General features: G+C 45.0%; 1 protein-coding gene across 4 annotated transcripts in view; it reads right to left on the bottom strand.

Annotated features, from left to right (window-relative positions):
- The window catches only part of LOC121189002 (serine/threonine-protein kinase WNK2), a 39,923-nt gene that overhangs the window by 13,392 nt on the left and 13,247 nt on the right, over positions 1–13,284 (bottom strand). For 2 of the 4 annotated variants that reach the window (XM_041048985.1, XM_041049003.1), the window contains exons 3-15: positions 10,897–11,069; positions 10,511–10,731; positions 10,256–10,413; positions 8,685–8,773; positions 7,955–8,174; positions 6,538–6,820; positions 6,303–6,418; positions 5,028–5,945; positions 3,327–4,511; positions 3,178–3,216; positions 2,448–2,642; positions 1,055–1,375; positions 814–857 (exon numbers count right to left, since the gene is read on the bottom strand). In XM_041048985.1, coding sequence (XP_040904919.1) covers positions 814–857; positions 1,055–1,375; positions 2,448–2,642; positions 3,178–3,216; positions 3,327–4,511; positions 5,028–5,945; positions 6,303–6,418; positions 6,538–6,820; positions 7,955–8,174; positions 8,685–8,773; positions 10,256–10,413; positions 10,511–10,731; positions 10,897–11,069 — 3,962 coding nt within the window. The remainder of the gene's footprint in view (positions 1–813; positions 858–1,054; positions 1,376–2,447; positions 2,643–3,177; positions 3,217–3,326; positions 4,512–5,027; positions 5,946–6,302; positions 6,419–6,537; positions 6,821–7,954; positions 8,175–8,684; positions 8,774–10,255; positions 10,414–10,510; positions 10,732–10,896; positions 11,070–13,284) is intronic. The other 2 variants (XM_041048994.1, XM_041049011.1) reach the window with 2 other exon arrangements.

Below are 13,284 nucleotides of genomic sequence, written 5' to 3' on the forward strand. Positions count from 1 at the left end.
GGATTTAGCAAAAGTCTGATCTATCAGCCAAGGGTGACACTAAACTCCACATAAGCTTAAAGGGGATATAGATTTGTGGGAGATTAGCTATCTGTTAACCATTATGAGGGAATAGCCGACTTTCTGAAACTGAGTCTTAGCTACTGCTGGTCACAATGATATGAAAGATCAACAGACGCCATCAGAGTGTTCATCAGAGTGCTGTCTAGTTTTACAGACGTGTTTGTGTCTTTTTGGAGTGCTGTCCGTTAATCAACACTGAGAACTGAGAGAGAAACTAGCAGACTCCTGAATTAGGTCCACAATACAAAATAAATATCAAACTAAAATCACAAACAGCACCCTTTTCACTTTAGGACGAAGAGCCAGCCAGTTATAAGTTGTTCCATCACATGTGGTGTACTGGTGGAACGCTCTCAGTGTTTTCTAAAGATAAACAATGTCTCTGCCTCCGGAAGTTTAAACCACAACAACAACAATCTAACTAACCAGTGTGAGGTTCTCCTAGGCATCCTTTCAACATTTCTGTTTACAAGTGGCTCTCTTCCGAGTTTTGGTGTGGCTACTGTACTGTAACAGTGTAAACAACATGGCTTCCAAATTTTTAAGTCTGAAGCAAGAGAGATCCAAAAGCTGTTAAAGACCATGTGTATTATGTCAAAATTTACATCACTTCTTATCAGGCAGAATGTTCCTCTAGGGATTAATGTCCATGACAGCACCTGAGATAACTCTTATCAAATATGCATTTATTAGAGATACAATCATTGACTTGTCACCTGCAAAGATTGCTGAGGGAAAACAAGATAGTACCTGTCGTAGCTCTGTCCTCCAGTGTGTTTCTCTGCGGCTTGATCCTACAGACAGAACAAAATCCAGAAACAAACAAATAAGGGAATGAATAAAAGATAAACAAGAGTAACATGTATCAGGTATTTAATTTCAGATTATGAGAGAAAATACAGTGACATTACATGTGAGTGCACTGGTATCTTTTGTGGAGGAAAGAAGTTATGGGGACTAATAAGTGTGAAAGTGAGTCATGTGTCCATACCTCCGTGCTGGTCTCTGTTGGGACAAGACCTGCAGCTCCTGTTAGACTACTGAGATGTTTCTGCTGAGTCAGACTGGAACTGGCAGACCCAGATGATGCTCTCTGAGAGTCAGAGGGCTGCAGCACAGGAATTTGGCTCTGAACCTGACTCTGGGCCTGGGCCTGCAGGGCCAGCTGGCATGGACTATTGTTGTCTAGATGAGCAGCAGTAGTGGCTGTGCCTGGGTCAGTCCCACTCTGCACAGGTGAGAAGAGACCAGGCTGGACTGGTTGAGCAGAGGGGGCAAGCTCAGGATGGCTGACCTGGGCCTGCTGGGGAGCCTGGTGACAAATAAGCATAGCAAATTATTATTTTTATCATTATTATTATTAGTGTTATTATCATTATTATATCTTGAGAGATTCTGAATCCACTGACATGTTGATATATTCAAAAGTATGCATGGCAGTACAGTATGTATACCAACTTGTATCAGCAAAGACAAGTCATTTTTTCACCTGCGTTATTTAATTAATCTCATCCTTTAGCCACAGAACAACAACACAGTGACTCTAAACACAAAGCTTTTTGCGATGCAAACAAAGATGTAAAAACAATCTGGCAGAGATTATCACACTCAAAGGTTCACTTAAATAAAACCACCCTTAACACACAAACACTCAAATTCTAGTTCACACCTTCTTGGTAAACATCTGCACTCCATTGCAGACATCATAATTACCTGTATCGGAGGCTGAGTGCTGCCATTTGTGAGAGGGTGTGTGTTTTGGGATGGGGAAATGTGTGTCTGTATGGGATGGGTGGTTAATGCTGATATAAATGCAGGTTGTGAATGAGAAGCTTCACATCTAATACTCTGCTGCAGAGCAGTGGTGGGCTGGTGCTGTGGGGATGTGGGTCCCATCTTACCCAGCACATGTGAGGGGGAAGGTATGAGGGACACTGGGATGGGTGAAACTAACGCATTTTCAATGTGCAGAGGAGACAGAGGGGAGACAGAGGGGGTTACAGGAAGAGTCTGTCCAGGAGAGAGGAAGATATGATTAAGAGAAGAGGAGGTTGAAGGGTGGGGGGCAGTGTAGGAGTGAGGATAGGAGGATTCACAGTCAGCCACAGCTGTCATCACCTGGACTGTGGGATACTGTGAAGAAAACTGAAGGGAAAAGAAAAAAAGGAAGAAAAAGAGGAAAATCAAATAATCTAGAAAACTAAGTTCAAACAAAGGAGGAAGATGCATCAAGATTACTTGCTTCAAATCGATATTGTGACTGGTCTGTAAATATAATCCAAGCTAGAAAAAACTGCTGGGGCATACAAAAACTAAGACACGAGAAAATGAAAGGGAATTATCCAGGAAATACACTAAAAGCAGTGAAAACAGACCAACAATACCTGGGATGCATGTGTTGGTGGTAAGGAGTTTGATATCTGCAGAGGTTGGAGTTGTTGATGGACAGTTGTCTGAGCCATTGACTGTTGACGAGGAAGTACCTGGGCCAGCATACTGGAAGCAGACTGGGTGAGATTCTGCCCAGGGCCCTGTCCATCTTGTCCAAGCTGTGAAATGCTCTGACCAGCAGGAATATTCTACAGAGGAAGAAAAAGAAGAAGGAGAAAAAGAGGAAGGATGCTCAATAATGGCAGCGATTCCGGTTTCATCCCTCAGTTTGGAAATCTGCATTTCCTGCTATTGACCTAGATCAGAATAGCTCACATTTTCCATCCTGTCTCTAAGCCTGGAATCAGTCAGAATCTACTGGTGTACTCTGTACCACAAAACAGACACAGAGTAAGCCTGGGAGGGCTGGCGGATGCAGTGGCTAAAACCACTGTTATTGTTTTCATTACTGTTTCCATTAGCTCTCTGTTGGCTCTTGTCCGAGGAAACTCCTGTTTATTGGGCTGTTCATTTTTTTTTTTTCACTCACCTACTGTCCACCAACACAGCTGCTTCCAATTCAGCTGCACCAAATGAAAACCAGGCACTATAATACGAGCAGGACCAAAACTAGTAACAGGACTGCCTTAAGTAACAACGTTAACTTGTTTAAGTGCATTATTTTCTGTCCCTCCCACAGTGAGTCCCACAGTGACAAAGTGTGTTGAGACAAAGGCATTCTACCTGATTCAGGAATGCAGCGATGCAAAGATAGGGTTGAAACTGATGAAAAATGAAAACAGGACGAGGTCAGAGGAGGGAAACAAACATAAAATCCAAAACTGGGGCACTACGATTGCCACCTAGCTATATTGTACCGCATCAACACTCACCTGTTGGGCAATATGTGCAGCCTGGCTATGCTGGGAAGAGGGTGGAAGGCTCTGGGTAGCTCCTCCATAGGTCTGTGGAGCAGCAGTAGACTGTGCAGGCTGGTACTGGCTCTGAGCTGGAGCGGTCGGTTGCTGCAGCGCATTGAGGGCAGTATGTGCATAGCTCTGAGACATGGCATCAGGTAGACCTGAAGCAGGGTAATTCTGAGGTGTGGCTGCAACTTGCACAACTGGGGCTGCTGTGGGATGAAGGTGAGAAGCTGCGGTCTGAACCTGTTGGACTGTAGACTGGGACACATCCTGGCTCTGCTGTGGAACTGCAGTTTGCATGGCTTTCTGACCGCGCTGCTGCAGAGTTTGGGTATGCAATTGTTGCTGACCAGTAGACTGAAGACTTTGAGACTGTTGGGTAGGCTGTTGTGCCATTTGTTGGTGTATGGGATGCACAGTATCTTGGTTATGCTGGAGTTGAGGTTGAATATAAGCCTGCCCAGCATTTTGTGTTTGTTGCATACTGGATTGAGTATTTTGCTGTAGGGGCTGTTGGTGCTCTTGCTGAACGGGCATCTGTTGGCTGTAAAGTGCTGGTGTGGAGGAGCTCTGACCAGGCTGCTGACTTGGCAGTTTGACTGTGGATTGGACGTGCTGCAGTGCGCTGGGAGCTTGTGCAAGATGACACGGTGCTGGGGCTACAGATGCCAGAGGGTAGTTTTGTGCTGGCAGGGTGGCTGCTGCTGCTGCTGCTGTCGTCTGTTGCTGAACTTGAGTAGGATATCCTGACGTAGACTGAGCCTGTTGTCGAGTTGGAGCCACACAGTTCTGGCATGTTTGTTGGACTTGCAAAGGAAAAGTTAAAGAGCTTGCTGCCGTTGCCTGCTGCTGTTGATGCCCTGGTCCTTGGTGGCCCTGTGAAACATGCTGTGGCACAGCTGTTGCTGAAATACTTGCTGCAGCTTGGGTCTGTTGCACACTTGGAGGTGCGTAGCTTGCAGCGCTGCCTGGATGCTGGATGTTGACTAAACAAAGGCCAGCTGCAGCTGGTGTTGCACCACTGGGTTGCCCGGTATAGGGAGTAGCAGGGTAGCTGTGGCCAGGCTGGAGGTACTGCAGCGGTGTGTGCACTGCTGTGTTGGAAGAAGGCAGGCCCTGGACAGATGGTTGATTCTGGTGACCTGCGGAACTGGTCTGAGGAAACAAAGTAGAGGAATTCAAGTTAGACCCCTCTTGGGAGTGAATTTTACTGGTTATCTATCTGTTTCAACAATTAGCAGGCAGCGACAGGTGTGACCTAAAATAAGGACACAAAGGAGAAATAGCAGGAGACAACCACCCCTTCTTCAGTCAGGGGACATCTATCTAAGGCAAGCTAAGAAGAAGCACAGTTGTAGCATTGGGCCAGTAAAGCAGAAAGGAAAAATACTGAAATCATGGTCAGTTCTAGAATGGATTAGTTAGGGCTAATCAGCAGGGAAATATGGCCTGTTAGAGATTGTGCCCTTGTCCTTCAACAAGAACAAGCTTATGATTTCTAAGAAGACAGTCAGCTCCGGAGGCCTATGCAGGCAGCAAGACAGTGGACAGGCGATCAGACCAGCTCCATGCAGAATAATGTTATGCCTCCTACAAGCTGGGAGAAATCAGTCAAGCAGGTGTTGGCCCCATAAGGGAAACTAGAGCGACTTGTCTGCTACTGTGACCTACCACTCCTACAGCCCCAGTAACTTGCTGCTCTCTGGAACACAATTTATCCTCGCTGACCGGGAGGGGTTCTTGGTCCCCAACTGAACTGCCATTCAGGAGATGACTCTTCAGGCAGCTGTCACCATCACTGCAGGCCGGCCTGTGGGCAGCTGAGGGGTGCAGCAGTGAGGCTTGGGTGGGTGTTGTTGTGTGACAAGGGGCTGTTTTGCGGCTGATTATATTGAACAGGGACTTCTGCAGCAGCGAGAAATCAGAGCAATCGCTGGAACCTTTCAGCCGTCCAAAACCAGGGGTGGTCAATGTCCCACCAGGGGATGGGTAGTGTCTCAAGTCACATGGACAGTGGTGTGTTGGCATGACAACACAAGGGTGGCGGTAGCTCCCTTCTCGTGACCTTAAAAGCAGCAAGGAGAGGCAGGCCTGGCACATGTGGTTTTTGTGCATTGTAAAATTGGGGTTATGGTGAGAGGTTACACTCAGAAGACTGCTAAGGTCAGAGTGTCTGCGTCCACTTGGCACAGGCAGTGTTAAGTTTTCACTGGCCTCTGATGGCTGTCTGATGCTGGTGTCACTGAGGCGGCGGTACTCAGAAGGTGAGGAGACAGGGGAGACCTGCAGCAGTGGCAGACCTCTCTGGGAGGTGAACCCATCCTCAGCCTCTGAGTGAAACTCAGAGGGGCTAAGTTCTGACTGGTTCTCTTGTACTGTGGGTGTGGGACTGATCGATCTCTGAGACTGACTGAGGGCATGGAGTTGAGCAATGTGGTTTGCCCTGTGAGTGTCAATCACAGGCGCACTTCCTCTCCGGGCTGCAGCTCCCAATCGAATCCTGAGATCTGGGCTCAGCGTTGCCCTCCATATTTCACCCTTTTCACAGGAGTGAGGCCGATCTGTCAGAAGAGGCCTACTGCTCTGACACTGATTGAGGAGCAACCCAAAAGCAAAACATGTGTTACTCAAAATGAACAGATCATAACCAAAAAACAAACAAAAAAAATTATATGAGGACAAACAAACTCGCTTGCAAAGACACATAAACATGAGAAATACATGCGTGTAATGTGCATGACTGTGTTCATTCAGACTGATCTGCACATGTAGAAAAAAATTTATAAATGGTGACTCTGCAGATGAACGTTCGTTTTCAGTGTGTGGATGCAGCACCTGTGCAAAGTATTAAGGCCATGTGAGCAGTGTCTCCTTTCAAAAGTGTGTGTATTTTAATAAATCTGAATGTACATGGTCCACTTGGGTGTGTATGCTCCTGATACAGACCTGCTGCGTTGCCATAGTAATAGGCTCCAGCAGGGACTGGTAGAGGACACTCTGCTGGCTGCTGTGGGAGTCTGAGTACACAGTGGAGCCCATGCCACTGTCAAGTGTGCCGTCTGCTGCAGAGACACACAAATCATACACTTGTTAAAAAAAAAAAAAAAAAAAGAAAGAAAGAGAGAGAGAAAGTCAAAGGTTCAGCTCGTGTTTTTGAGTGGAGTAGAACAGAATCCCTTACATGTCACTGAGGTGGCACTGGCTGGTAGGTTGCACAGCCTGGTGTGCTGGTCTGCCTCTGGCTCTTCTGGCTCCAGCAAAGGGGGCTGTCCCACATGTGCAGCCCCAACAGAGATGCCCTGAGACGGTGTCACCTGAACCTTTTGTCCTCCTTCACCCTGATCCACTGCAACTGCAGCAGCAGACACTGTTCTCTCTCTTCTCCATTTGATCAGTGCCACGCGGTCCCTGATCGACTTTCCCACAGTCTTAGCATCACTCTCATGGAAGAAGCCAGACTCCACCTGACAAAGAAAAGGGAAGAGCATGACTTCCAAGATATTTTTAGCATTGAGCATGTGAGAGAAGAGAGGACGCATTAAAAAGGGGAGTGTGTGAGGGAGAGAGAAAGAGCAAGAAAAGGAAGGAATAGAAAATCTATTTTAAGGGGATCAGAGCAGTGGGGAACTATTCCCTTTGTCAGCAGCTGGTTCATTGTTCACAACAGAACTGTCTGGACTGTTACATCTGCAAATGACAAAGATGAAGACAAAGTGTACAGAGAACATGGTTACACATGCAAATAGGCATCATTAGCACAAAAGCAAGAATGAAGGACAAGAAAAAGGGGATCTATGTTCATCACACGATAAAAATGATATCCCCCAGCTTGCCTGTCTGGAGAGATAAATTTCAAAAGTGTGTTTGGAGACATTTTGAATAGTTCCACCAAAAGAACAAACCCGATCATAATTCTCTCTGTATTATTCTAGAAGTCTCACTGAACGTCTGATACCAGTATTCGTGATAATGTGTACCACATTTTTTTCCCACAAAACCGGTTTTAGGCTGTTAAGAACAAAACCTGACAATGACAACATTTACATTCTCCATCATATGTTAAATCTATTCTCTTAATCCCATTACACCTTTAAAGGCATTTTTGTGGCATTGTTGTTGGGGTTGGTATCATCACAGCTCTCACAGAGAAACCTTTGTTTGTTTCTGGGCCTGGTTATTATTATGCTGGGCCTGTGAATACCTTATCTCATGATCTACACTGGAGAAAACCATGTAAGCAAAAGGAAAAAACCCTAATCACTGTATTCCTGGAACAGTAGAGTAAGTTATCACCAGCGATCTGCATTTGAGTGCATTCCCCAGTGATGAGATATGAGGCACTGCCAGAGAACATTAAGCCACAAAGACATGCAAGGCATAACAAACTGTATTAACTGGCATGGATTTAAACTTATTTATGGTTGAAACGGAAGTATGCAAAGGATTTTGAAAAGTTTCAACTATGTCTACATGACAGTCACACATTTTAGGATGGACAGCACAACGTAAGACAAAGAAATAAATAAAACAAGTCACACGATTTCAAGTCCAGATTTATCTCCAAATACTTTTAGATGAGTGAATAATTATTCACTTACCATTTCTTGTGCCACAACCTCAGGGACCTCCTTTTCCAGGTCAAATGTGAACTCAATGGCACCACTCTCCTTGTACTTCCCTTTTAACTTCTTGTGGTCCTCCACCCACAGTTTGAGGGCTATTGAGGCTTTTTTCCCATCGTCCTCCTCAGCTAGCTCTACCCTCACACCTGTGTCCTCAGCAAAGAAAGCATGGTTCAACAAGTCCTTGATGGTGTACCTGGAAGAAAGAACGGTGAAGCTCAGATTCTGGCACAAACGTGTACAGCACACATTGTAGCCAGTCATCTGTAATTTTGAGGGTTTGCAGCCCTGGAAACATTGGCATCATTATAGTTAGCCGTGGTACAAGAATTCTGGTGTGTTGAAAGTAAAGGGACATCTTGGCTTTGTCTAACACAGGAATTATACATACATGGTCACAGATTACCTGTGATGCCAGGACAAAGACACGCACTGAACCCAGCCATGGTTCAATTAAAAAAAAAAAAAAAAAAAAGCCACTGGAAGCTAATCGAGGGTTATTTTCCCCTCTGCACACAAACTCATTATGTAACAGAAATGAAAGACACCCTGCAGATATGGAGAGAGACTGCAGTGCCGCTGAGAGCCAAACTGTCAGCGCCACAGAAATGAAGCAGGGGAGGTGAAACAAGGCACGAAAGATGAGAGGGCACCTCGTGGGCCCTGTTGGCTGGACACTGGACAATGATGGGGGACATTCACTCACCGCTCCTCTTTCTTTTGGCAGATACACTCCCCAATAATCTCCTTGATTTCAGGATCCATGACCTTGTTGTAGCTGGCTGGCTTCACTCCCTGAGGAAGAAGGAATATAAACAAAACACTGAGGACATGCTTTGAAAGGATACTGTCTTGATGAAAAATAATGACAAAGGAAAAACAAAGGAAAGAGTGTACAGGGATGTTTTTGTGACACTCCACCCCAAATCTTATCTTTTAAGTATCACAGACTCACAGCCTGTGGGCTTGTCGACCTTGAAAGAGCACGGCAGCTGTGGTCAGCTTGAATCCAGGTCAGTTGCAACGGAGTCCAAAAACCACAAAAATCATCCAAAGAAATCTCTCAAACTATTACTACAGTCAACTTCACTTCACAGCTCTTCACCAGATTACAGCTTAATGCACAACCTCTTAAACAACATCTCAACTCTCAGACACAGCCAATGAGTTAACTGGTAGGTGCTAACATTGATTCGTGCATGTTACAGCACCCATCTCCTCCTCTTCCATTTTTCAGAAGAAGCAGCTGTCTTGAGTCTGCCCTGGTTCCTGATGTTGTTTTGTTTGTAAACGATAATTAGAACACAGCTGGCAAAAATTCCTATGCTATTTTGACTGTTCCGAACATCCTGAGCACATGGATGGAGAGTGAACAAGTGGATTATGTGATAAGAGTGGTTTGACATCGACATTTTAGTTAGCTGACATCCCTTTTAAAACAGTGGATTTTTTTTTTTTTTTTTATAACTACACTTTTTTCCCCAGGGCTCTGACCTTTTGTACAGTGTCTAGTACAGAATGTCTTGCCCACTTTTCACATTCTCCCTTGGATGCAGCATTATGTGTGGACTTGACATAACTTGTGAGCTAATTCTTGAAACAGAAACTTTCTTCATCTAAGAGATAATGCATATGCAGCCTCGAGATTAACATTTCTACCAATTATGCAGCTGCATGGTGTATGTACTCAGGGAACAGTATAAAGCTATCAGGGTTTCTCTTTGATCAATCTCCTATTAATATCCTACAGTGGTCCCTGCAGGGCATTCTGATATGCATACGTTAACAACGCAGAGAACAGTATCTAGAGACAGCTGCACTGATTCTGCCCAACCACTAATATGGGAACAGAGGCCTTTTGCTTCTTTAACAGCAGGTGAAAGAGTCATCTCTCAGATCCCAACCCTGCCAAGTCTCAAGAGTGGAAAATCAATACTCTTCATCAAATCAGGAAGTCTATCATGACACCCTCTAATCTAAAAACAGTTTGCAGTAAGCTTTGCTAGCAGAGGCACACTCATTGAAATGGAATACAGCCTTAAGGCTTTATCTAAAAACAAAGGAGATTTGGACTCCCTCTGTGAGTCCATATGGCTCATTAGATTCTTCACCCAAGAAATTCAAGGCTGCAGATCTATATAGATGAAAAAAAGGGGGGGGAAAGAGCAGATCTTCTTCTTTAAAAAAACATCCCTGCCCTTTTGCATGCTAAATCTCATTTCCCTAAAAATCTCATTTCTGAAACAAGCTGGAAAATTGTACAGTATCCGAACTCACACTTGTGACTTTGCGGTAGATCTGAGCAGCATTCTGGCACTCGGAGTAGGGGTATTCTGAGGTGGCCATCTCTAGCATACACATGCCAAAGGCGTAGACATCCACAGCCTCATCGTAGTGCTCCTCATACATCTCTGGAGCCATGAACTCAGGGGTGCCTGAAAAGAGAGAATGCCCACTCTTTTAATGTCATTTGCTCTTTTACTGTGTTACCTCGGCCATTAATCTGCAAAGTTACATTTCAAAGTCTCCTACCTATGACACTCTTGGCAAAGGAAGCTGCCTTGAGTGTTGCCAGTCCTAAATCCCCTATTTTGACCGACCCTGTAGGTCCAGTGATAAAGATGTTATCACATTTGAGGTCCCTATGGATTATGGGTGGGGTCCTGGTATGGAGAAAGTGGAGGCCTTTCAGGATCTGTCTGCACCAGCTCCTCAGCACCTTGGGCTTCATTACCTTGAAACGCTTTAAATAGCTGTAGGAAGGAGGGATAAACACATCACAAGACAATCATGAGTTACAAAGACATTTCTCTGGAAAACTACAAGAATAGGTGAAGTGGTAGGTTCACTATAACCTTTGTAAAAATCTCTCTATGGCACATATATTTATTTGAATGTGTTATTTTGAAAGTACTCACGTTTTTAGTGTCCCTGACGTCATGAGCTCTGTTACTAGAACAATGCACTTCTTCCCTTTAAGGGGTGACTCCCAGAAGTCATAGAAACGGACAATGTTGGGATGCTGAAGACCCTTCAACATCTCTGCTTCCTCCTTAAAGCGCTGACGCTCCACTTTTGACAGCTTACGATCCTAGATGAAAGAGGACAGATGCAGCAGAAAGACAGAAATATGAAAATGAAACTAACTGCAGATACTTTTATTAGCCTATTTGCTTCACAAAAACTACCAGATGGAAGAGGTCGTCACCTTGGAGGCACTTCCCTGCACATTTTAAATTCATGCATCAAGTGTGTTTTAATAAGTGGGAAAGAAAGTGAGCGAGAGAGAAGTTAGCACCAGTTTTTGAGCGATATCCACAACTCTAATTGGATCATATGTATATCAAAGATGATGACAGTCAGTACTTTGTGTGTGTGGGAAGAATCTACATGAGAGGCTTTTTCAAGCAGTAACAAGACTCAGCTTAAATATCTTGCATGGATCAAACATAGAGGCTGCGGAAAGAGACATAAAAGGGTGACAAACCACAGCTACAATGACTCCAGGGGGAATGAACCCACACATTAACATGGTCACACCCACAACACACTGCAGCTAAAGGTTACATGTCATTGATCTCTTCCATCTTTCTCCATCTCCTTCATTTGCTCGTTCACTCTCTCATCCACTACCTTTTTCTTCTTTTTCCCCCTCCCCCCTTATCCGCAATACGTCTCTCTCTCTCTCTCTCTCTTTCTGCACCCCCAACACCAACCACTCCCTTCTCCATCACCAAACATCCCACGCACACACAAAGAAAACCATCTTCGGTAATCGCCCCCTCTCAGTCCCCTCCCTCTCCACTTCTCTGTAAGGCTGAGCCCACACTGAGAGCACCTAGCTCTAGGTAGTGCTAAGGGTTTCTTTACTGCGATTTCCACCACAGCAACAATTTACGTAACACACGTACACTCAGCACTGAGCATGGACTAGAAGCACGACCCCACCCCTTACAGAGACAGATTACAGTGACGATGGAATGCAATGAACACAACCTAGCAAGAGCTAATCTATTTAATTATTCAACCACTGTGAACTCTCTGTGAGAGGGAATAACAGAACAAATCCAAAAATCAGCCTGAATAACCTAAAAATTATCAATGGAGCAAGATGTGCTGTGATGCAATGTGTTGAAGAGTGGAGTGATAGGGTGATAAAGCGTGGTGTTTGTGTGTGTGTGTGGCATATCAGGTTTTGTGTGCAACTGTGGGGGGTGGGGATTTTCACCACACTCTTCTGAAGTCCCATGAATAATTCAGTTCTGCAGAGAACCCTTTTTACTGAGGCAAGCTGAGCAATGGAAGGCTGGGGCTGGGGCCGCCCAAGTTGGGCGAGGTTATCCCCAAGTGCTCTTTGCAGCACAGGAGAAGCACATGTACTGAAGTTTACTTGAAACACAGGTCTAAAAAGAGAGACAGCGAGGAATGAGACAGACAGCTAAAAGTTAATTTTAACCCTTAAGCAATGGAGCTTTCTTGCCTTTAGGTAATGCTCTCTTCTCATCGTCACATTATTCCTTCTTTTTCCTGCCTCCCATCATCAATTCTACTCTCATCTTCGAGGAATCCTGCTGCTTTACCTAAATAAACCCCATACCCCCACCACAGAGTGTTCCCCAAGTCCCAAACATATTCCCCCCACACACCTCCGTATGCTCTCCCGCTTCTGTTTTCCCTCTCAGCAGACACTGGGGCTTCTGCATAATTCAGAAGCCACATGTAGGCTCAGAGGTGTTGTGCGCAGCATGGCGAGATACACAGATCCACGTGCATACTGAGACACTAGAAGAATGTCACTCCCAAGACATACATACATGCCCACATGCCAGACAAAGCTTATCACAGCAGCATCCACATCTGAGACTTGTTAATTTCTTTATAGTTATTGTGACGGATGTGAGCTCTTAATGAATGTGACGCATTATTACTACATTATCTTTGAAATCCGTCACACTAACTATCCGTACTGCAAACAGACCATCTAGTGTTTGTGTGCATGTATGTTTTCAGAATCTTATCAAGCCTGTGCTGTACAGTTGCTCAAAGAAAGCGCTCAGCTGGCTGCAGGAGAGTGTGGAGCCGCCCAGGCGAGGTTAAACACACACACACACACAGAGAAAGCCATACTGGGCAGCAGGGACAGAAAAACAGATTGTGACATTAGCAGGAAGTAATCTATAAAGCTGTGCTCCACTTTGCTGCCACCCACTACATCTGTGTGCTGAACTCTATTAGTTCCCCAGCTCTGGTACCTCATACAGCGGCACAGACATATCAGAATGAGGTATCAAAACATAGGGCCTCTG

The sequence above is a fragment of the Toxotes jaculatrix genome, chromosome 2 (assembly GCF_017976425.1).
Source record: "Toxotes jaculatrix isolate fToxJac2 chromosome 2, fToxJac2.pri, whole genome shotgun sequence".
NCBI lineage: Eukaryota > Metazoa > Chordata > Actinopteri > Toxotidae > Toxotes > Toxotes jaculatrix.